This window comes from Labrus mixtus, chromosome 8, assembly GCF_963584025.1.
Source record: "Labrus mixtus chromosome 8, fLabMix1.1, whole genome shotgun sequence".
NCBI classification, from domain to species: Eukaryota; Metazoa; Chordata; class Actinopteri; order Labriformes; family Labridae; genus Labrus; species Labrus mixtus.
In genome coordinates, this window is record NC_083619.1 from 28,759,689 (window position 1) to 28,784,573 (window position 24,885).

General features: G+C 45.4%; 2 protein-coding genes across 5 annotated transcripts in view; one reads left to right on the forward strand and one right to left on the reverse strand.

The window, feature by feature from the left end:
- oc90 (otoconin 90) overlaps positions 1-24,885 on the reverse strand; it is a 433,801-nt gene that overhangs the window by 318,915 nt on the left and 90,001 nt on the right. The window lies entirely within an intron of this gene.
- Positions 1-24,885, forward strand: part of efr3a (EFR3 homolog A (S. cerevisiae)) — a 99,303-nt gene that overhangs the window by 12,626 nt on the left and 61,792 nt on the right. The window contains exon 1 of one of the 4 annotated variants that reach the window (XM_061043590.1): positions 20,031-20,955. The exons of the other annotated variants lie outside the window; for them this stretch is intronic. Coding sequence (XP_060899573.1) covers positions 20,829-20,955 — 127 coding nt within the window. The 5' untranslated portion in view covers positions 20,031-20,828. Of the gene's footprint in view, positions 1-20,030; positions 20,956-24,885 lie in introns of those variants that run through there. 4 annotated transcript variants of the gene reach the window in all.

The window sequence follows — 24,885 nt, forward strand, 5'->3', positions numbered from 1 at the left end:
GTCAGCTTTCCTGCGTCAGAGCACACAGTTCATGCTCTATCTGTGATGACTGACCCGGGTTGTGTTTGCTCCCTCATTTAACCCCGACCGCTCCGGGCTTCCTGTATTATCCATCCTCTTTCAAAAGAACCTCTTCATAGCACAATTACTGTATCGGAGCTCGGCTGTCGTTACACCTTTTGTGCATTCATTTTGATTCTGCAACGGTGTAATACTGATGTCCCAGTCTGTGAATTCACATTGCATTATGGGCAGTGCGGAAGCACATTAGAGCACGGCATAGTGGGAGCTCCACATACACACACACACACAGTCAGACATGCACACACACACACACACACACAGTCAGACATGCACACACACATTCAGCGCTGCGCTCCCCCGCTGGCTCGGCAGATCCTGTCTCGCCCCTGTAACACCTCTGTTACTTCCTCTGAAGGCGGTACAGAGGCCTCCACAACATTCATATTAAAGGCCAAACGTCACAGGGGACGTAAATATCACACCTTGAAACGACAGTCAGACTGTTGAAAAGTTCTGTGAAGTTTTAGAAACGAGAGCAGAAGTTCAGAGATGTGATCGACGGGTGAAATTAGAGCCGAGCTCGAGGGGGGAAAAATCAGCAGCGTGGTCAGTGCAGATGGGATCAGAATTAAGGGGCTGAAGTTATAATTACAATTAACCTACTTTCCATGGATAAACTGTCCGAAGGGGGCTCTTCATTAAAACGTTTTTTACTGTGGAAGTGTCTCTAAAAGAACATCCAAACTTTGTTGGCATGTGAGGGCAGAGAGGGAAGACGGGACTCCAACCACATAAATATGGACTTTAATGTTTAAATAAACTCGTGGCCTTAAACTGTTTATCAAATATCAATCAAGTGTTATCTTGAGACGCTTTACAAAAAGAGCAGATGGGATAATATGCAGGAAGGATTTCTGCTTTGTGTTCCTCGCCTTCCTGTCGTCCACACTTCCTCGCCGCTGAGGTGGAGGTTGGAGCAGGCCGTGCAGGAATGAGGACGGCGGTGGTTGTGAGATGACGCAGTCCGACAGTGGGGCTTGGGCAACAGGGACGTCAGGTGGTAGTAGGGACGACACGGTCCGACGGTGGCGGCTGGGCGTCATGGCGGTGGTTGTGGGGACGACACAGTCCGACGGTGGCTGCTGGGCGTCATGGCGGTGGTTGTGGGGACGACACGGTCCGACGGTGGCGGCTGGGCGTCATGGCGGTGGTTGTGGGGACGACACAGTCCGACGGTGGCTGCTGGGCGTCATGGCGGTGGTTGTGGGGACGACACGGTCCGACGGTGGCGGCTGGGCGTCATGGCGGTGGTTGTGGGGACGACACAGTCCGACGGTGGCTGCTGGGCGTCATGGCGGTGGTTGTGGGGATGACACAGTCCGACGGTGGCGGCTGGGCGTCATGGCGGTGGTTGTGGGGATGACACAGTCCGACGGTGGCGGCTGGGCGTCATGGCGGTGGTTGTGGGGACGACACAGTCCGACGGTGGCGGCTGGGCGTCATGGCGGTGGTTGTGGGGACGACACGGTCCGACGGTGGCTGCTGGGCGTCATGGCGGTGGTTGTGGGGACGACACGGTCCGACGGTGGCGGCTGGGCGTCATGGCGGTGGTTGTGGGGACGACACAGTCCGACGGTGGCTGCTGGGCGTCATGGCGGTGGTTGTGGGGACGACACAGTCCGATGGTGGTAGTTGTGCCAGATCACCTCGTTGAAGGTTTAAAGTTGGATGAAACTCTGTAAAAACTAAACTGCATTCAGAAGACGAAGTCTGCATAAAACCTGTCTTTAATGTTTTACTAAAGGTTCTCTCTTGTTGACCTTTGACCTGCTGAAGTCGGACCGTCTGAAACCTCTCAGCGAGCAAGTGAAATATGAAATATGATTATTTTTATCCAGACTGTGCAGAAATCCCTCCAGCTCTGCCTCGAACTCATCCCTCTTCTTCTTCTCCTTCTTCTTCTTCTGCTTTGTTTTTCTTCTTCTACTGCTTCATTTTTCTTCTTCTTCTGCTTTGTTTTTCTTCTTCTACTGCTTCATTTTTCTTCTTCTTCTGCTTTGTTTTTCTTCTTCTACTGCTTCATTTTTCTTCTTCTTCTGCTTTGTTTTTCTTCTTCTTCTGCTTCGTTTTTCTTCTTCTTCCTCCTGACCTGTACTTTAAATTAATATTCTCAGACATTTTGCTGACATTTAACTTACATCTCCAGGCATTTAGCTGACAATGAGCTGTGGCTGACTTTTACTGGAGCAGGCCTTCTGTCACATTACTGTTAAAATGTATTTCTCAATTCAGCTCTTATGGTGCATACTTTATATTTAGTGCTGCTATAGTTTGTAGTTTTATACTTTATAAAAAGGGAATCAGTGTGAATGTAATTCAAGAAAGAAGCAAACAGAAATAAATATTTATGTTACATCAAATATCTGGGACTCATCAGTCGACGTCTAGTCCTTTTCAGACAGATTTTTTATTTTTTGCAAAAGTGCTGTAACTAATTCTGCAACATCGTAATATTGGTGTGCCAGTCTGTGAGTTCACATCACGTCTCGGCGTTCTGGACGCACGGCACAGCGGGAGCTCCACATACACACTCATTCAGACATGCACACACGCACTGCGCTGCGCTCCCCCGCTGATCTTGTCCTGCCTCTGTACCGCCTCTGTTACTACCCCTGAAGACTGTACAGAGGGGGGATCACTTGGTCCACCCATTACGCCTCTGCAACATTCAGATTGAAGGCAAAACATCCCAGGGGCGTAAATCTCGCAGATTGAAGCGTCAGTCTGAACAGTGATTCTGTCTCTTGCAGAGCATATCAGATGCTACTCTTCACCACATTCGCTACTGGTTTAAAGTGAGGGGAAGTCGACAATTCAATTATTGATCCCCTCGGTTAAAGAAAGAAAAGCTAAAATGGTACGACGACATACGTAGGTGCTGCTCATAGTCTCTGTTATGTAATCTCCAAATTGCCCTGTAGATGGTGTGTGGTGTTAAAGGCTGGGTCATCGATGTTTGCTGAACATGGGGCAACATTTGGCAAACTTTGTGCAGCTGCAAGTCGCGCTGCAAGTTGTTTGAGAGATGTAATCCACAGCAGTTTTCATTGGATGACGTACTCTCAGTCATTCACCCCTTTGATAACTGCTTGTGTCTCCCTGTTCATGAACACATCAAAAGTTAAATGTGAGCTCAGTTTCTATCTTCTCCACACTCGTCTGGTCACAGCCAATCGTCGGCTTCATCTGTTTTTCTTTTTTAATTCACTCGCCACTGTGAGCTCAAACCCAGACAAGACAGAGCACCAAATAACTTTAACAAGATGAGTGTGTGGGTGTTTTAATCTCAGCCTTTTAATTATGAAAAACACACACACTTACAGACTGCACTGGTGGAATCAATAAAAGCTGCACTCAGAGCTCTCTGTAATGAAAGGCTGGGTATGAATGGCTTGGTGTGCATAATAATGTCGCTTTGATTACCAAAGCTTTTATTGATGTTGTAACTGAGCGAGGTGATTAGGTTCACTGTTTAGCTCCGCCCCCTTTTCATGCCTCTGTCAGCCTCCTCAGTGTTACCAGTGGAACTGTTGTTCGCTTGTCCTTCTCCATGAACTCTAGATTTAAAAAGCCACCGGAGCAGCCACAGTTTCTCTCTCTTCTCTGCAAGAGGTTCTCCCTCACAACTAACGCAGAAGTCCGCCATCTTTGCTGTGCTGACGCAGAGAGGAGAGTGCAAAGGATAATCAGGACGTATGGGACTGTGGTCTCTGTAGTTCCCACTTCCCTCCATTCTGCTCCCCTGAAGCTGTAACTAAAATCCACCTTTATCCCAGATGACCTATCGTTACACCTCATCGTCAAAGGTCTATGACAGGTGACATTGTGAAAACGATACCGTTACATCCCTACCATCTGGAAGAAAGTTTTTGGATATTCTGTCTAAGCCTAACTTTCAGTCGACCTAACGTATGGCTGAGAGCTAGAGCTGAGGCGGGGTTTAAGCCTCTTGATAATCGTGCCCACCTGTCAATCATGTCAGCAACCGCTACAGACAGATTTCTTTGCCTGTTGTGTGTATGTGACTTCCTGTGTTCCTGCAGCCAGCCTTTAGTGGACACTCGGTGAACTGCAGGACTTTACACTTCCGCATTGGCTTCATTTTTCAAGCCCTGAGGTTGCCGCTTGTTGTAAACGCCTCCACCAGGTCAGTGTAGTATGAAGCGACCTTTAGCGAGCCTTACACTCATGTAGAGGACGAGATCTTCAAAGATGGAAGTTGTAGCGCTTCATCCACTGCTGCTCATGTTTTTGATTACAGAAACTCATGCTCTCTCTTTCACATTCAGCTGCTTTTGGTTTGGAAACACCAGAAACACACCATCAAAGTATGAAAGTGTAAACATTTTAAAATCCAGCTTATTACTCAGCACGCTACATGGAAAGAAATCAGACAGTTTGAACACCATTACCTTTTAGCTCTGTTTGTTCTTAATACATGAAGCATTTGAAGAAACTCAGAAGTAACTTCACATGAGGTAAAAAACCTAAAGCACACACGCTCATGATCATTTTGATTTCCAGAGTTTGGGGCTCATTTGAAGAAGAGTTCTGAAGAAAGTGTTGAACTCGGGCGGCCTGATGAAAAGGAGGTAAACTGAGACGGCTGTGCTTCCCAGAACACCGAGTTCCTGGAATGTCTTTCTGTGCTGCAGGATTAAGCGATAACGTCCCCGCCCGGCGGCTCAAGTCCCCATAACGTGATGAGTTTAATTCAGTGTGTGGCCCGATGGAGGAGATGTGATTGCTGATAAGAGATTCATTCAGAGGCAGTCCCTCCTTAATTGGATTCGCTTCAGCTTAAAAGACACACGACTGATTTTTAAGAAGGCTGATTGTGAACAGAAGGTGTCACTGCTCATGCAAGTCTCCAACACGTGACTGCAGACGCAGAAACATTCGATATCACACATTAGAGTCGGACCATGACGGGACTCATGTTCCTGTTAATGCTCTTCAGGGGAAGTCATCATAAAGTCACACGTTAGAGCAGTGTGGTTTCTTTAAAAGCAGGGTTGGTCATTTCCTCCAGATCCACTTTTGTAAGATTCTGGTGTAAATTGTCTTTAGGTCCTGACAGAAATTAATAACTCAGGTTCTCTGAAAAAGGAACAAAGAAAATCCATCATCTGTATCAGTTTGTAAGCCTTTAAAAACTTCAACCAATGTCTGCCACGAGGTACCAATCTGATGAACCAATCAGACGCCTCCCTGTCTCCCTTAGCCCACACTCAAAGAGCGTCACCGATGACTTTAGGAGTTTATACTGTGAGTTTACTGACCGCTAGAAACATGAGACGACGTAGTTTCTACACAATGACAGAGATGAGCTGAGGTCCACTTCTGGAGGGACGGCGCTGCATGAAAGTGAGGGGGCGTGGCTTATGAGGGAGCACAGAGGGGAGGGGGTGGGTGCGGGTGCAGACGGAGCACTGAGGGAATGCTACTTTCAAAATCATGCTAATTTTCAAAAATGACCAACCCTGCCTTAAACTGAGAAATAAAACAATAAGTGTTGACCCACATTGGACCTCTTCACTGCCTCCCTGCTGCTGCTGCTGCTCGTTTTCTTCTAACTCCAGCACACAAACACCTGATTAAACTTAATAAGGTATTGATCAGATATTGACGGAGCACGCCAAGATCCAGCCAAGCCATGATTAACAATTGGTCTCATTTTTATGAAATATTGATCCTGGGGTTTTATGATTTATTATACTTATGTTTGCAGCTTTGATTGAGACTGAGGGTGTTTTTGACACCAGTTGTTCGTTTTTGATTTTGCATTTTTTCAATTATTTTTATTTGATTGACTTCTTTTTGTGCCTTTATTGTAGAGACAGGACAGAAAGGATAGAGTCAGAAGTCAGGGAGAGTGGGGTATGACCAGACGAGAACCTCTGGTGTTGAAAAATGAAGCTGATGTAGAAGTGCAAAATTCTGCAGAGGCAGAAGAAGTAACAGTGAACCAAGTCAGTAAAGTAGCTGTCATGTTCTCTCTGATGTTCTGACACAGACTTGACCACCCTTCCCTGTTTTTTGTTTTTTTGAGTCTGTGTAGTTCTCTGATGTGTGGACAAGGACTGGACTGCCTGAGTCCGTCTGTGTTGTAAACTGAGCACGCTTAATGATCACATAAAGGCCTTCATGTGTTGTATTAAGACATTCTGTCTGTACAAGACGTGCCGTGCTCAGGCCCGGTTAGACCTGGAGCAGTGTGAGTGCAGGCAAGAGGGGGAATTAGTAGGGGGGTGGGGTAATACGGTACGGGTAAACTGGGCCCAGTGTGAGTACGCCCTTACACAACCTTTATATGTTTTACAGATTCTAGAGAAATGAAGCAAAACTACAGTGAATCTCTTTGCAAATAAAAACCAGTAATAAAATAACTTCAGGTCATGTGTCAGTAAATGTTTCTCTTCAGTAGGAATAAAGTGTTCTAGTCCTGATCACACGTTGGATAGTTGAATAGATTTTAATGAACACCATTTGTGTTTGGGACGTGTTCGTGCTGAACAGTTTGGAGACACAAAATGAGCGTCTGTTTCTGCTCAGTCATCCGGAGCAGAGCCACAGTTTCCACTAAATCTTGTTTCCATTCATGGTCATCAGGAGCAGGGTCACGTGTCAGAGGCCTGGAGGACTTGTTTATGGTTCTGTGAGAGACTGGTGGTTAAAAAAATCCCCCAATTTAAACCTCCGTGAGCCCCTGAGCAGTGTTTTAATCCGTGTAAATGTACAGTAAATCCATGGTCAAACACTGAGACACGTTTTCCATTTTAAGAATCATATATGAACGTCAGCAGAACCTTTACGTAGTCTGGTTCCATGGTGGCAAAAAGGCTAAAATTGAACCCTCCAACCAGCGTTCAGCAGGGCAACAAGAGTGAGTTCTGTCAGATGGGGCTCTTCCGAAAAGAGAGGAAATCAGACAAGGAAACCCACAGAGCATCCAGCCAATTTCAAAATAAAACACAATATATAGACTCACTACTGCTCCTTTAAATGTTCTGCCCCCCACAGAAAAGAAACACATCAAGCTGTGGTGTTTTGTGGTGAACGATAGCTGAATTAGTCTAGAATAAAATCGACAGACGTGTGAGCTTCAGGGCTGACTGTGACATGCTCTCTCTGCTCAGGAGGTTCCGACCTGAAGGCGTCTCACTGTTCTCAGTATAGTTCTGAGTCAGAGCTCCATGAAGTGTAGGTATATGGTAATTACACGGTCCACTGCCTCAGTCTCAGGCTGGACACTGGCCATCTCTCTCCCCTGCAGCTGCAGTCACGATGGACGTCACGATGCCTGAGCTGTCCTCAGATCAGTCTGTCCTGAACTGTTTCAGTAAGAACATCTTTTTATAATACAGGGTTTTACATGCTGACATCATCTAAACCATTTAACTGAATATGCACCTTTACACATAAAGATAAAAGATAGACTCTGAATGCGATAGGATGTACTAAGACAAATGCAGCACGATAACATGAGCATGCACGGCAGGTTTTCTAAAATTAGGGTTCTTGAAATATTTTATATCTCAAAATGACTTCTTAAAAAGCGATCTAACGTGCTGATAATATGAATGATTATCCCAGAAGACTTAAAGGTCAGATCAGTATGTCGTCCTTCTAACTTTAGATTCTGCTCCTGAATGCTCTGGATTTGTTTGGACCAGAGACGGTAGTTGGTTTTAAGGCGCCCCCCACACGGCCGTTTTGGACGCCCCTCGGTTTGCCAGATATGAGAGCAGTTATCAGGTCAACAGGTGTTGCAGCGATGGAAGCGGGCAAGAGAAGTGGTTCAGATAGAAGTGATTGTACCCGACCTAAAAAGCCTCTGCATGTTTCTAATAAGCTCCACGAGCAGAAACGTGCTCAAACTAGGATCAATATTGGAGATGCTTTTTGAAAAATGGAGAGAGGTTAGAACACAGAAAGGTTTACAGACCCATGCAGAGCTGGATAAACACTGAAGCTTCAGAGTCCACCACATGGTGACCTGAGTGAGCATGGACTCTAGAGAGGAGGGGGGGGAGACAGCTCTCTATGATGTTTAGAATTTAGACTGCAGTACCCATTTTAAACACTAGGTGTCAGTTATATATTGCTGCTTTAAAGCAACACTACAAAGACTCTGAGAGAAGTTCAGCCTCAGATTTCATAACTAGCAGACATATAATCCCCTTTTTCTGCACTTCTTCCTTCTCCAATTCTAAATTTGGAGAATAAAAATGACCCTTTCTTAGTAGAAAAAATAATGGACAGAAAACGTGATCTTTAACTAAATGATCCCTGTCTGTTGGTTTTCCATCACACTGACTCATGGTTTGGTTGTTGTGAGATCAGCTCTCGCTCATCGGGAGCCGAGCAGATGTGTCTTTTTTTTTTCTTCAGCAAGAGTTAACCGGGTGGTGTTGCGTAAATGGCACCATATGTTCTTCCTTGCGCTGGCATTTGGCCGTCTGCTCGCTGCCTCGATGACACAGTGAGACTGTCTGTCAAAAGAGGAAGTCACAGAAATGTCTCCACTCAACAAGTTGCCAAACAGGAGGTTTAAAAAAACAAAAAGAAAAACTGTTTCCTGGCAGACTTTTCATTGATTGACTGCTGTTGTGCCTTTCTGTAAGACACTGTTCAGTCATCTTCATAATATTTATGCTCCCCTTCTTCACATACAATCCCTAAAATATCTCTTCAAAGACATTGATGCAGTGCTCTTCTTCTGTTTTTGGATGGTTTAAAAGCCATTTGAGAGTTTTTTCCCCCGGCATTTCAGCGCCCATGTCCTCTGGCTTTTAAATTGGTTTTGAAATAAACGCAGCCCAAAATATCCGTTGTCACACTCAAATGTATTCCAGACATCCACAATAGAAAAATAAAAATGGCCCATTTATAGTCTTGAGCCATTTGATCTGAGGAATCAGCTACTAAAAGGATTAGGATTGAATTCTGGCTGTGCTTCCCGGACTCCACGGCGTCTCAGTTTTCCTGCTGTTACAGTAAAAATCTGTCCACCTGATCGTGCTGCCGCAGCTGCTGCCAGAAAGAATCCTTTTCCAATGGTCATATTTTATTCTCAGGTTCAGGGATGAAACGTATATGAGTGGATGCGTAGAGACAGCGGCTCCAGAAAACCTATTTCACAGTGATGCTTCTTTTTCTCGGTCTGTGACAGACGTGACTCTGAGCACCGTGGGGAGAAGGGAAAGACGGGTTTGATCCCTTTTTCCGTTTTCGCAGGGTTTTGATGATCTCAGTGTGGTGCGGCGCCTGTGTCGCTCAGCCTGAACTCCCATTGTGAGCTGACATGAATTTGACGGCTCGGCAGATGGAAAAAGGAAGACGTCTTATGATGATTTTTTTCAGTCGTCGGTGAAGCAGCGGAGAGGTCGTCCCTGCTGACTCCGCTTCTCCTGAACTCCTCAGATGAAATAAAGCGGATGCAAATCACTTTTTGTTTTGAAATGCTGCTGAGGCGCCGGCATTGGTTTGAGTCAACACCAAGTATGTTTGTGCAAAGATGGCATGTAGTTGTCAAAGCCAACTTCCTGTCTTCAGTCTGATTAGTCGAGTTTCATGAATCATATGGTTTAACGTTTCTTTATTAGTACCTAAAAAAAAAAAAGTACATTTGTTCCGCAGATGGGAGATAAGGCATTCCAAAGATAAACAACATATTACAGCAATACAGCTGATTCACAGTTCAAAGGACCAAATGATCTACCAGACCTAAAAAGCCTCTGCATGTTTCTAATAAGCTCCACGAGCAGAAACGTGCTCAAACTAGGATCAATATTGGAGATGCTTTTGAAAAATGGAGAGAGGTTAGAACACAGAAAGGTTTACAGACCCATGCAGAGCTGGATAAACACTGAAGCTTCTGTTTTTTGTATTGTCAGTGTTTAGATTAAGTACAATGGTGTCACGTTCAAGTGCTTCACAGACACCCACTTAAATGTCTAAAATATCCTTTCATACCTAAAGTACAAGAGCTGTGAGGCGTGTTTCTGTAGTGGTTAGTTCTCCTCTTAGGAACAACAAAACGACAGCCACAGTGAAGACGCTGAAACTCAAAGTTTAAAGGATGAGAACAGTCATGGAGAATATAGCTCATCTTACGCTGCAGCTGCAAAGAATAACGATCGGACAGGTTAAGTTGTGTCTCAAGTAGAAATGGTGGATTCCACAGGATACATGTGTGCGGCGCTTCGTCTCCGCCTTGGTGTTCTTGATTGTCTTGAATGAGGTGTCTACATCTACATTAGTTGGTACATTTCATTTCCAGACACTCAACTAATGAATTAAGCTTGCCACTCTATTAAGCTGATTTGAGATTTAATGATTTGTATTTTAAATGAACTCAAACGGCCACATGTGAACAAGTGTTCATGAGAGTATTTAGTGTCAAGTGTTCCTTATTTCAAACGTTGTCCTTCATGAACTCACTCCACAAAAAGCCTTCAGGTGCGTCACAGTGAAGTGTCTGATATCTGCAGTCTGTGTCAGGGTGAGGTAACAGATATTTTTGAGAATCCCCCCTCAGCTTGAACGGCAAACACTTGAGTGCAGCTTCATTATTAGACTGACACTTCATCATCATCCTCGTCATCATCACCCTGATCTCATCGCAGCCTCAGGTCAACCATCTGTTCTCTCCTGATACGAGAGGAAGGGACTCTGTCACACAAAGACTCTCCTCCAGTGGACAGTTAAGACATACGAACTAACGACATGTGAAACGGTTTCCACCGTGTTTTCAGAAGTGAAATCTGTAACCCATAGGATACATTTCCATGTGCTATTTAAATTCAAATTATAGTTCTCAAATAAAGAATACAATGTTCCAATCTTCAGCACCTCAGGGAGCCTCGAACCACAATCGACCCTCCGCCAAACCCCTCAGCAACTATCAATTATATCCTTAGCAACCTAAAGTAGGCACACAAGGATAGTCGAGCCCTGTAATCCCCCACACCATGAAAGTATGGGGTACAGGTTTTGGGATTGCTCCAATGAATTGCTTACCACTGCAGGAAAAATGGCTGTAATGGCTGCAACTACATTTTAGAGGTCAGTTTTGCCCCATCAAAATTCACCCCTTAAAGCCCTGTTTCCACCAAGTTCCATCGGTTTGGTTCAGTACAGTTTGGTACGTGTGGAATGTTAAACCCCGATCTTGCTTGCATTTCCACAGCCAACCGTACCCCTACCTGGTAAGTGAGGTGTAAGCCGGATGGGGATAGCTGCGTCAGCTACTGAAGAATGACACAGTAAAGGAAGGGCCACAATGGAGGATGTCCAACATTTTGTGTTCTTTGTTCTTGACATGTGGCTGTTTGTCACAAGAAGAAGACCAGCTTTAGTTGAGGGAAGGCTGCAGGCCGCAAGGAAAAAGATCTTGAAATTACTCTCTCGAAATCCAGGCAATATTTAAACACAGTGAAGATGAAACTTGATCCAAAGGCAACTGGACTGGTTGAAGATCTTGAAGACGTCCACAGAGGCTTAGATTTCTGGCTCCGTCCACCAGCTAGTTTAGAACTGATGAAGCCTTTCGGAGGAGGAGAGGTGAAACGTCTTCACCCAGTCCAGTTACCTTTGGATGAAGCTTTGAATTTACCATGACCTGGTTCACTGAGAACCTACACAGACATTTAAACATGGTGCGTTTGGTGATGGCCTTAATTACCACTGTCGCACGGGAAGTGACGATCCTTTCAACCAATCAACGGACTGCAACAACAAACTGCAACAATCTTGGAAAAGCAGGAAAAACAGAATCCGTTGAATTCTCCATCATGCACCATAACCAGCTCTCCGAACCTCCACCATGCACTGATGTTTCCTCTTGACTATTACAGTAACGGCGTGCTGTAAAGTGAAGTGTTGTTTGTTCGACAGCGGTTTAATTAGTAGAGGTGGAGAATCAAACAGCTGATAATCAGTTACTCTGTCTAGGTTATCAATGTCCTGTCAGGTTTAATAACTGAATCTGTGGCGCTCTGCTGCTCTTTATGCTCTGCTGTGGCACTCCAATTATCTCTCCTCCAGAGCAGGGACACTTTCTCATCATGTTGCTGTCACGGGGTCTTCACAACACTCTGTGATAAGCCAAGAACCAATCTGAATGATGCAGCACACACATCTGGAAAGAATATATGGATCACGACCTCTTTAAGAACACCCTAACCCCATTGCCAGCTTTATTTAGGGGACTGTCTGCACCAGAAAGACAAGCAGTCGCTCATGTGTGTGACAGTGTCGTTCCACAGTGACCTCCAGTTGCTGTAGTTGTTGAGAAATGTGACTTTGAGAGTAGAAGTCCTGTAGATTTCGCACTTCAGCATCAGTCTCTCAAACCAAAACAAAGTTGTAATCAAGCGCACAGCTTTCCTTCCTGGTTGGGAAAGTCCATGTCCTCCAGAGTTGATACTCCACCAATCATCAGTCAGCGTCCCTGAGTGGGCGGGGCCGTCTCTCCTCCCCTACGTGGTGGCAGGGCTAACAGTTAAACGGCAGGGAGGAATTCTCGTGGGGCAAAAAAGAAGTATGAAACATGTTTGAGCCTCTGAGTCTAACGTAGACAAACTGAAGAAAGTGACTTCCAACAGAGTGAACACAGAGCTGAGAACAACAAAACCCAGAGGGTTCCTCTTCTAAGGAAGCCGTATGAGTTAGGATCTATTTGATGTCTGCCATATTAATATATAAAAATTCACTTATTACACCATTAGGAGAGAAGGCCAGGACCCAGGGGTGAAGGATGGGCCAAACAAACTCTGGAGTCAAGTTAACATAATTTATCGAACATGTAATGTAACGATCCAAACTATAAACAAGTATTTTTTCCCATGTGTTTATCAGGGAGAGGGGTGTTGGTGGAATGCTTTTTTGAAACTAGAACAAAAAGCCCCAGCATCGCAAACATAAATGCTGCCAAACTCCATTGACAAAAACAGAACACTAAAGCTTCAGTGTTTATCCAGCTCTGCATGGGTCTGTAAACCTTTCTGTGTTCTAACCTCTCTCCATTTTTCAAAAGCATCTCCAATATTGATCCTAGTTTGAGCACGTTTCTGCTCGTGGAGCTTATTAGAAACATGCAGAGGCTTTTTAGGTCGGGTACAATCACGTCTATCTGAACCACTTCTCTTGCCCGCTTCCATCGCTGCAACACCTGTTGACCTGATAACTGCTCTCATATCTGGCAAACCCAGGGGCTTCTACAACTGCCTTGCCTTAAAACAGAAAACAAAAATGACCATTCATGACTGGAATCTAAAGGATCCTCTTAGAAGGAGGACATACTGGCTGCTGCATTGTTGTCAGAGAAGCCAGCACTTCAACATGTTTCCTTAATGTCTGATCATATAGTAAGGTCATTATATGGAGGAAATAAACCTATGAACAAACTGAACAAATCCTTGCTGTTTGAAGAGAACGGTACTGTATCTTCATTTTACCAAGAGTGAAAGGATAACTAAGATGCCTTTTTATATGAAATTCTCAAACTGCTCAAATGTTCTTGAGCTCTCTGGAGGAATCTCCAGCTAAATCCCCTCCTTCCATCCCCCTCTTTCGATAAAAAAAGGCTTAGACAGGTAATTGTGTCTCTCTACGCTGGATTGTACAGCCTCTCTCTCCCTCCTGGACGCCCACCAGCTTCAGTTTTATCTGCTCCCATTATTTTCAGCTCCACCCCTGAGACGGAGGCTGGTTTAGGGATGGACAGGCTCCTCCCGTGTGTTAAAGTTTTGGGGGATGGTTGAGGGTCACGATCCTTTCTATAGTGTCCATAAATAAGACAGTGTTGTTTTTATAGTTCTCGGATGTAGAGTTGTGGTTTGTCACACTGGTGATGGATGTCCCCGTCTTTAGCCTCTTCAGAGATTCGTCGTCCGGAGGTGGAGGGCGACCGGAGGAGGGACTGAATATTGGGCTCATTTGTCACCTACCTCCCTCCCTCTATCCATCAATCCATCCTTTCTTCCTGATATCCTTTCCTCCTAGTTTCCTCTCCTTATTCCCTTCTTCTATGATCCTCAGTGTTTTCTTTTCCCTCCTATGCCTTATCTGCCCACATCCTCCCTCACATCTTTCATGTCATCTATGTCCTTCTTTTTTTACTCTTACTCTGCATCTTTCCTCTTTGCGCATCACCCTCCTTCGCCTCTCATTTTCTCTATCTTTTAATTCTCTATTCGTCCGTCTCCCTCCCTTCTTTTTCTCCTCTGATTACTCCCCTCACTCTCTTCTCTCCCTGTCCACTTCTTCTCTCCTCTCATCCGTCCTTCTGCGGTTGATTTCTCCCTCGCGGTGGCTGTAATTTGCTCAGAGATGGATGAGCTGGGCGCTGCAATCATTCCCCTCCCCCGCTGCTTTTGATGGATCTCCAGTCTCGACCGTTTGGAGTCGTTCTTCGAGCCGCCCGGTGCTAGCTTCCCCACGAAGGCAGACTGATAAAACAGCCGGCTGAAAGAGAGGACATCTAGTGTTTTAATGGGTTTCTAAAGGCCCAAATGACACTGGAAGAACCACTTCATCGCACATCTCTTTTTCCCTGCTCTGAAATCAGTACCACGCTCGTCCAAAAGAACCATATTAGTGAGTCTGAAAAAACACACTTATCATTAAAGGCAGCATGAATCTAGCAGCTACTATGTTTTTTTCGGTAAAAAAACATTTCCCATTAAATGAACCAAGAAGGAGTTCCAAGGTGATTCAAACCCTGAAAGCCACTTACAAGGTGTTAAAGGAAAGAGTGCTCCAATTTTACATTTTTGGTCTTCGTGAGGCAGTACACTAAAAAGCCACAAATGTAAGTTTCAATGAAGTCATGTCCTTAGACAAAACTTTAAACTCCTTCTAAAATTTCAGCTTTCTAACTTATCTTTTCTAGTGCTGTCCATTGCCTTGTTCTACTGTCCTTATAAGAGAAGAAGAAGATACTTTATTTATCCCCTAACCCAATTTTACACTCTGTTGTTGAGACATGCTTGAGACCATTTTCCAGATTTGGTCCGCAACAGGACTTGAACCGGCCACATACTGGTTCCCAACCCAACCCCCTACAGACTGAGCTACTGCCGCCCCCACACGATGTGTAATGATAATAACAATGGTATGAACCAATCATTTGTTGTCTGGTTGCTGTAACAAGATTTCAGTTGTGCATTATCATATTATACCTTTCCACCCGAGCTTTTCTGAAGAGCTCAAGTTTCTCCTTACACACTCCTCTTCCTCTTTTTTTTTTTTTTTTTTTTTTTGTCCTCCGTCTCGGAAACGTGAACCCTGGGATTTCATCTGACTCCGTTTCCATTTCCTCCCTTTGTCTAGCCCCCATGAATATTTAAATGAGAAATACTGAGCTTTCACCGCCTCCAACGGGACGATTCCACAATCTTCAGTTGGATCATAATTCACTTTGAGCATAACACATTTATCACAGGGCGCAGAGTGTTTCCTGCTGGCTGCTTAAATGTTTATAAGGCAGTGCCACGGGGAAGGTGAACGCACTCAAAGACGATACCATCTGATGCCCTCTAATCCATCTGAAATAACTCCGCAGGAAGAATAATGGGAAATGTCCATGAATAACCTCTGTGTGAGGCTCTGTGTGAAACGGATATATTAATCTTTTTCCTGAATTAAGAAATAAACTGGATAATATCTGCAGCCCGCACACAAAGGGAGGGCCAACTTCAGGAAACTGTTTTGAGTCGAAGGATTCAGACGTAACTGTGCCCTGAGAAATGATGTTACATTCCCCCAAAATGGAAACAAGTCCATAAAAGTTTGTTCTGCAGACTTTTTCTCTACATTGGTATTAAATAACATGACCCAACACACCGCCATTTCTTGGTCCTTAACATCCCTGAGTAGCGCCTGTTCGTCTGTTGAGTCTAGTCCAACAGTAGAATATAAATGATCCAGCAGCTTCTCTACCCACTTCAGCGGTAGGAGTCAGAAAATGAAAATGATTTACCTGCAATTTCCCGGGACTGCGCCACAGGAATGAGTCCTATAACCAGGAAGTAAGTTAGCATTTGAGCGCCATGGGGTCTAACGTCTAAAAGTCAACGGGGATTTTGAATGTGTTTGTGGTTAGACTCCTGAAATAAGGTCTGTGGTTAACACAAGCTGAAGAGATGTTGGTGTTTTGTTAGACCACATAAACTACGTTAGGTAATACCTCCACTTGTGAAGTTTGAAGTTTTTACTCGTCTTTAAAAAGGCGGTTGCTAACAAGCGGCTAAATGTGACTACAGTGGTCGTCGGGGACATTAAACGCCATCACGCCGGACACAGAGGTCGGGAACTCTCTCACTAGTCGGAGATGTCTCCTGTAGGTTTAATCTTTAGGTTAAGGTGAATATTATGTTAGTAAACTATTTATTAAGCTACGTGGATTAGTTTATCGGAGATCGTCTGAAGCGTAACGCTAGTGACGTCACAATCATCCGACCGTGGTGTAGTTAGCTTGTAGCATGACGTTAGCTTTTTACTTCTGTCGGCCGCATTAACGCTTCAAACATCATTAAAAATGGCGTTCATCTGTGAAGATTATCCTGCTGAACAAAACGCCTACGCTTCAGAAACGTGCGTTTAACACAGATTATTTTCTGCAATGATCCAAAATCCAATTTTGAGGATTCTCGTTAGACCCCATGGCGATGCTACTTCCGGGTTGGCCTACAGAAATACGTCATATGGTTTGTTCTCTATACAGCTTGGGCTACCAATGTACTACAAACGGAAACCAGACCACTTCCCATGCTGACAATCCAGACCACCGTGTATAAAGTAAATAGAGATTACGCTTCTTCTCATCCTTAAATGATTGGCCCATAACGGCTGATTCAACCTTTCTATATCTGCTCCAAACACCTGTTTCTTCTTGAGCTGCTCACTTAAAGAAAAAACAACAACAACGAGGTGTAACCGATCACAGTCAGGACCTTCTGTTGATGAATAAAAGATACCAAGACACACCTTGTTTCCTCACTAAAATACTCTTTGTGTCAGATAATCCTTCTGACAGACCGCAGCTCCGGGGCCACAGAAGAAAGAACAAAAAAAAAAGTATAAATTTAGATATCCGTCTGGCCGGGACCGAAGCAGAGCGACAGGGAGGCTGTAAATTTATGGGTCATCATCTGTTTTAGTGCACGCGCCCTGCAAGGTTCAAAAACAGGACGTGGTAATGCAAGTCAATGAGCCCACCAGCCGTTCAGAGCCATGACGTTCAAAGCAAGTGAACACTCAGAGCATTTAGAAATGCATAAATCAACCTCTTTCCCCTCTGGGTGTTAGTCGTGTATAAATGAGTAAATGTAACAGACAGACTCGGCTTGTTTCGTGCGTGCGTGCGTGCGTGCGTGCGTGCGTGCGTGCGTGCGTGTGTGTGTGTGTGTGTCAAAGTGACAGTTTATTTTATAAAACCTGAGCTAAGACTCTTCATATCACTGCTCCTCCATGTCTCTAACGATGAACGTGGACATTATCGACATAGATCTGGAGAAACTCACCAATAAGGATCTCAGGGTTGCATACGATATGACACAGGATACGATGCTGTATGATAAATCAATCAATCACTTGTAATCGTTATTTGTAAAGTGTTATCTCGAGAAGCTTTATGAGATAATATTCAGGAAGGATTTCTCCTTTGTATAACTCGCGTTCCTGTTGTCCACACTTCCTTGGCGCTGAGGTGGAGGTCGGAGCAGTCCGTGCATGAATGAGGACGGCGGTGGTTGTTTGGACTATACAACCTGATGGTGGTCGCTGGGCGTCAGGCGGTGGTTGTGGGGACGACACAGTTGGATGGTGGTCGCTGGGCGTCAGGCGGTGGTTGTGGGGACGACACAGTTGGATGGTGGTCGCTGGGCGTCAGGCGGTGGTTGTGGGGACGACACAGTTGGATGGTGGTCGCTGGGCGTCAGGCGGTGGTTGTGGGGACGACACAGTTGGATGGTGGTCGCTGGGCGTCAGGTGGTGGTTGTGGGGACGACACAGTTGGATGGTGGTCGCTGGGCGTCAGGCGGTGGTTGTGGGGACGACACAGTTGGATGGTGGTCGCTGGGCGTCATGGCGGTGGTTGTGGGGACGACACAGTTCGATGGTGGTCGCTGGGCGTCAGGCGGTGGTTGTGGGGACGACACAGTTCGATGGTGGTCGCTGGGCGTCAGGCGGTGGTTGTTTGGACTATACAACCTGATGGTGGTCTCTGGGCGTCAGGCGGTGGTTGTGGGGACGACACAGTTCGATGGTGGTCGCTGGGCGTCAGGTGGTGGTTGTGGGGACGACACAGTTCGATGGTGGTCGCTGGGCGTCAGGCGGTGGTTGTGGGGACGACACAGTTCGATGGTGGTCGCTGGGCGTCAGGCGGTGGTTGTGGGGACGACACAGTTCGATGGTGGTCGCTGGGCGTCAGGCGGTGGTTGTGGGGACGACACAGTCCGATGGTGGTCGCTGGGCGTCAGGTGGTGGTTGTGGGGACAACACAGTCTGAAGATTGTGGCTGGGCGTCAGGTGGTGGTTGTGGGGACAACACAGTCTGAAGATTGTGGCTGGGCGTCAGGTGGTGGTTGTGGGGACGACACAGTTCGATGGTGGTCGCTGGGCGTCAGGCGGTGGTTGTGGGGACGACACAGTTCGATGGTGGTCGCTGGGCGTCAGGCGGTGGTTGTGGGGACGACACAGTTCGATGGTGGTCGCTGGGCGTCAGGCGGTGGTTGTGGGGACGACACAGTTCGATGGTGGTCGCTGGGCGTCAGGCGGTGGTTGTGGGGACGACACAGTTCGATGGTGGTCGCTGGACGTCAGGCGGTGGTTGTGGGGATGACACAGTTCGATGGTGGTCGCTGGGCGTCAGGTGGTGGTTGTTGGGACGACACAGTCTGAAGATTGTGGCTGGGCGTCATGGGGGCGGTTGTTGTTGGGACGAGGAAGTCATCCCTCCACTTTAAGTTTCCCATCGTCGTCCTTTTAGGCCTCTCAGCTCATTTTAAAAACACCTCCACCCTCTGACTCCACTCAATGTTTCTCATCTCTGACGATGATGCCACGTCAGCGTGCGGTGTCAGCCAGCTCGCAGTGGGCGTGTTAACAACGCCTCAAACCCGCCAAACACTCGAGCCGAACGAGCGCGCCACGAGGAGCGCCGTTGTCAGGCGACAGATTGACAGCGTGGAGTGAGAGCTTCAGTTGTGGCTTTCATCTGCTTGTCAAAGGCCGGGGGAAATTAATGATCAGGACCGAGGGCTCTCTTTAATCTTGTAGATTACGCGCCTCACAGACGGACACACTGCGTGCGTGCGTGCGTGCGTGCGTGCGTGCGTGCGTGCGTGCGTGCGTGCGCGTGTGTCTATGAAGAGATGGATGCAGCTTTGGAGACAGACCAACCTCATGTTAGTTCTCCTTTTGAGGCTGAATCATCATAGAAATACAAAATAGTCCTCTTCTATTGGATTCGATTAAAACAGTGAAAACGTTAAAATGATAAAAAGCTGAAGTGTTCCGTCTGCATGCTGAGGTTTCTGTGTGGACATTTAAAAAGTTCATGATCATATTTCTTAGTTTGCATCACATTTTGTGCAGGGTTACATGAGATGACCTGCAGCAGGTTGTCTTTGCGTAATATAATACTTGAATCGTTCTAAAATAATGTTGGTAATATTCAAAGACTTCATTCTTTCAGCAGAAGAAAACTGGGTTCTCTTTTATTGAATCTGTTATTCTGGTGATTAAACGATAAATTAAATAACATATATTGTATGCTCACTTTTGCTTTATTCATATAAAAAACAACAACAATGTAAACCTTATAAATCTGAATAATCAGATTTTTTTGCACCATGATTCCATGAGTTTACTTAAAATAAACATTGCTAATTGAATTAAAAAAATTGAAAAATTTACATATTTAAAAAAAACCTCTGGACTGGTTAAACATATTGTCCTCATCAGAATTAATTCAATCAGTATTTTACTTTAGTTCACTTTGTCTTAATTGACTTCCGTTACCTTTCACCTGAGGTTTCTGTGGAGAAGAAGAATTTAAAAAAAATAAACAAGAAATAATTTCAAGTAGCGCAAAGAACCAGTCGAGGATCTGGTGGATCATTTGCATTGTGGAGTTCTAAGAATGTCCAGAATCCACTTTTCTCTTTGACGTACTTCAGAGAGGTCCAGCTCTGAAAGGAAGCCGACATTAACACGACCCTAAAATAAAGACCCCCCCGCGTGTCGCAGTAATAATACTGTAAAAAACACGTTTATTCATTCATGTCCTTTGTGCTCATGGTCGTGGGTTCTTGGCGTCTCTCGGAGGTTGTTTTGGTTCCAGCTCATTGTCGTCTTTCTTCTGTCGGATCACGTTTTCCTGTGAACACAGAGGCCGGTAACCCGAGCCGCCGCTGCTGAGAGCCGGCCGGCCGGCGGCGTCTCGTCTTCTCTGTCAGAACGAGCGGTAATCCCAGGTGATGACAGACACACGCCTCAAAGCTGACGTCTCATTGGCCGGATCTGTTGTCTGTCAAAGCCTGTCGTGAAGTGGTGGAAGAAGACGGGATGTTTCTGCTCTTACCTGAGCAGGTGAAGTGGAAAAAACTACTTCTACCGTCTGAATGTCAGCCTGACTCACTTCTGCTGGATTCAAATAGAACAACTCGTTGACTGGATGTCTGAAGCCGAGTGACCCGTGAAAACCGGAGTTCTGACCACACTGGAGTCCGGTCATGCCGTCTGTCTGTGTTACTCTGAGACGGGGGATCCTGAGGAGGTACAGACAGGTTCCTCGCACTGAGGCTGACGGAGCGTTCAACTACAGCCGAGCCTCAAACCGGACAGGCCTCCTCAACACGGGTGATGACAAAAACTCTGCATGTTTAGTGCTAAAGTTTCTATTTTAAAACTTTTGATCGCTGCTGTAAAACTGTTCAAACAAAATCAAAGTATCGCTCTGATACATCTGCTAGAGCTGCAGAAAAACACCAAAGAATTAAAAAGATTTTGAAAAGCAAAACCAGATATCAGAGCGTTTGAACAAAAGGAGAAACATGAAGGAGGTTTCTTGTCATTGTATTAATTTTTACATGTATCATAAATCCAGTCTGTCCAGTGTAAATGTGTCTCTGAGTCATGACTGTCTACAATGAGGGAGAAGCTCGAGTCTCGCTGGCTGTGTTGTTGTCAGAGCCGTGTTTACATGGACGGGACGGCCGGCTCCTCCCCTTGTGTATAAAAGCTGTTTTAGTCAAGAACTAGAGAGAAGAAGAACATACTCACTGATTATTTGGATGTTAGTAAGAGTTTTTAGATCACGCTCATTCTGTGTCAGTTTACATGAAATGTGAAGCTACGAGCTAACTAAAGAGCGCTAACATTAGCATGCTAACACAACAATGTGAAGCTACGAGCTAACTAAAGAGCGCTAACATTAGCATGCTAACACAATAATGCAGGACACAGGTGATTGCAAATCGAGCCGAGGACAATTTTGTCTGCTGCTTGCGCTTAACTCCTTCCTGTGAACACGAGGGGTGAGGGGTTGGAGGTGTGTCTCTGGAGGAGGCGTGGCCTAACAGCACTTTGTTTTGGTTTCATGCTGGTTTTAAGAGGGCATCAACTGGATCAAAAAGTCACACATTCTTCCTTTAAACAAAGAAATCCATGCAATGATGTAAATATTTCTTAAAGAATTAGTCGTAGAGGTATAAAAAACAAGTGTGTGTGTGTGTCTGTGTGTGTGTGTGTGTGTGTGTGTGTGTCTGTGTGTGTGTGTGTGTGTGTCTTCAGTGTTTTGTTTGTTCCGTGGCTCCATCATCCCTCCTCTGTGTGAATCGATAGAAAATAAAGATTATGTTGGTACTCCACTCAGGTGCCGGTCGGGACCGAGCAGCGCTCTGCTCTCTGATGAAAAATCTCTACCCAGCATGCACCTGTGATGAAAACAGGTGTTAAGGAGGCGTTTTGATCGGCCGCAGAGTAAAACACGGAGTATAGATTGAACATTAAGAGAAGAGAATGCTTTAAATACCTGAAAAGAACATGTTTACGTCTGTAATGACGTGGTCGTGTGTGTCATGTTCATCAATCCTCTCTGCCTTTGTGATCAAGGCTGCAGCGTGATGGATCTGACCTCCTGTAAAGACCTCCTCTCAGCCCGCTGACTTAGAGTGTCTGGGTTTCATTTATCAGTCGTGTGACCACCAAAATCTCTCGACCTCCGGCCCTCTGTGTGCCGTGATCATGCTGCGTCCTCTGCAGCTCGTGTTGATGCATCGCCTCGATTATAGAGACGAAGCAGAGATGTTCTTAGGCTGGATTGTTTTAATTTGGAGCTGATGTCACTCTCGTGCATCTACACAAACAAAACAATCGACCAAGGCTGATCGCAATCGACTCGGGAGGGAACATACTCACTGATTAGTAGGAGTAAGAGTTTCTAGATCACGCTCATTCTGTGTCAGTTTACATGCAATGTGAAGCTACGAGCTAACTAAAGAGCGCTAACATTAGCATGCTAACACAACAATGTGAAGCTACGAGCTAACTAAAGAGCGCTAACATTAGCATGCTAACACAACAATGTGAAGCTACGAGCTAACTAAAGAGGAGGGAAATCAATTTATTTTTGATGCCTCAGATGAAAAATCTGAGAAAAGAATTATTTAACAGGATTTGAATAGTAACCTGTGTTTTTTTAAGTTGTAGGTTCTTTAAATAAACAGTTAAATCCAAACAGCAGTCAGAAATCTATCAGTCATTCAGCACATTTTATCCTTTCTTGACTTTGTCAAATATGATCAGGGGAGCCAATCAGAGGATAGTAATAAAGCGTGGAATCAAAAAATCACATCCCTGTCTGCTGTCCCTGAACGCAGCACACAAGACACACACACACACACGCTCTGTAGGAGCCCAGCGTGTGTGTGTGTGTGTTTGTGTTTACATCTTCACCTTCAACAGTGTGAAGGTTGCCAGACTTCCTGAGTGTTGCTCTAGTCGATAAGAGGTGCTAAAAGGTGACATCAGAAAAAATGTTTTCAGCCGAACTCAGTTTAACATTTCTTCAGAATATATTAAGACATTCAAAAAGCTTATGCAGCGACTAATACTTAGTCTTTTTGATTGATTCCTTAAACCTATTCTAACTGTATTAAACTGTCTTCTTTTAGCTCTGAGTATGAGTGTTGCTGTTTGCTCAGTTACAGGTAACTCCTGCACGCTGTCTCACCTGCAAACGAGAAAGTTGAAGAGATAACACAAACGAGGCAGTCTGGACTTTGGTCCGGTAGCTGGAGAGGTGTCAGTTCAGCTTCTGAGCCCTGACAGTGAGGCAACGAACCCCCAACTGCTCGTTCGCCCCCTCACTCTGACATCTCTCCATTAGTGAACGTCCAGAGGATCCTGTGTGTGTATTTCAGCCTTTGTGCAGCATGTTCAACAACAAGAGTGTAATATTCTTACTTTTGAACCACATGTACGCGTAGACAACCTGCTGCACATGTTTACATACTCGCCTTTGCACAACATGTGCTACTCGAGGATTCCTCTGGAGGGAGCACCACATAAATCAGATGATCTGTCGCCAGCTATTTCGGCACCCATGTTTGGATGCTATGCAACGGCAATGACATCATAGTGTGAGTAGTTGCAGACTTGATCTGTTAACTTTTTTCCGCCGTGGTTCTAGCGCCTCTCGAGTGTCTCCGATGATGTCATTTCCTGTCTCATCACCATACAACTCTACACTGCTCCTAGCGGTTATATGCATGACATCTCGCAGATGCTTAGCGTTAGATTCTGAGGACGTGCACAACCAACGCTCCAAGTACTGCAGTGCTGATGTCATAGGTACATAAAGTTAAAAGCAAATATACTGGTGGGATTTTTAAAGTGATCTTCTACTTCTAGATAAACCTCTGAAAACAATGATCGATGTTGACCAAGACTATAAAATCACTCCAAATTAAAAGCCAGATTAAAGAGGGAAGTAGCTCCCAGAGAGCGCCACATTTTTAATATCCAGATGCAGTTTGGAGTTCCACGGTTTATGGGGATAAAAACTCCTGCGGTTAATAAACATGCTCTTCAAAAGTTCCTCTGACAATCCCATTAAGAAATACCCAAGCTATCCTTAAAGTGAGGAGGGTACATGCTTAGTTTGAGGGGTTTTGTTGTCACAGAAATATGTTGCATAAAGTCCAGTATCAGGTCAATGTTTATGAAGAAAGGTGAACAGAAACCAGATCTCTTTGTGGTCGTAGTGGAGACATCAGGGAAGCTGAAGCTGCAGGTCCAAACAGCGCGAGCGGACCGAACCAGCTGCAGCGAGGCAATTGGAGGAGGTTGATCATGGTTTCAGTTTCCTCACGTCATTGACTCTGTGTCCTCCTTGTTTTCATGTAAAGTGACCCCACATTGTCAGACAGACCGCCTGTAGCGCCGCTCTTCCTGCTGCTCATGTTTCACTCACTTCCCCTTCCTCGTTGGAGTGCTTTCACAAAAAAAAAAACCTGGACCGACTCCGAGACGATCTGAACGGTGAAATCGAGACGCCGCAATCATCCCGTCATGTGAAAGAGCTTTGGAGAGTTTTTCCAGCAGTGGATGGATCATGAATTGGTTTATATCACATGTGGAGCTGGAGTCTTAGGACGCACTCAAACTAGGCCCAGTTTACCCGCACCGCGCTGAAGCATGATTGCCCCCCCCCTCCCCATTCCCCCGCTGGCCTGCACTCACACTGCTCCAGGACTAACCGGGCCTCAGCACGGTCACCTCTATAAC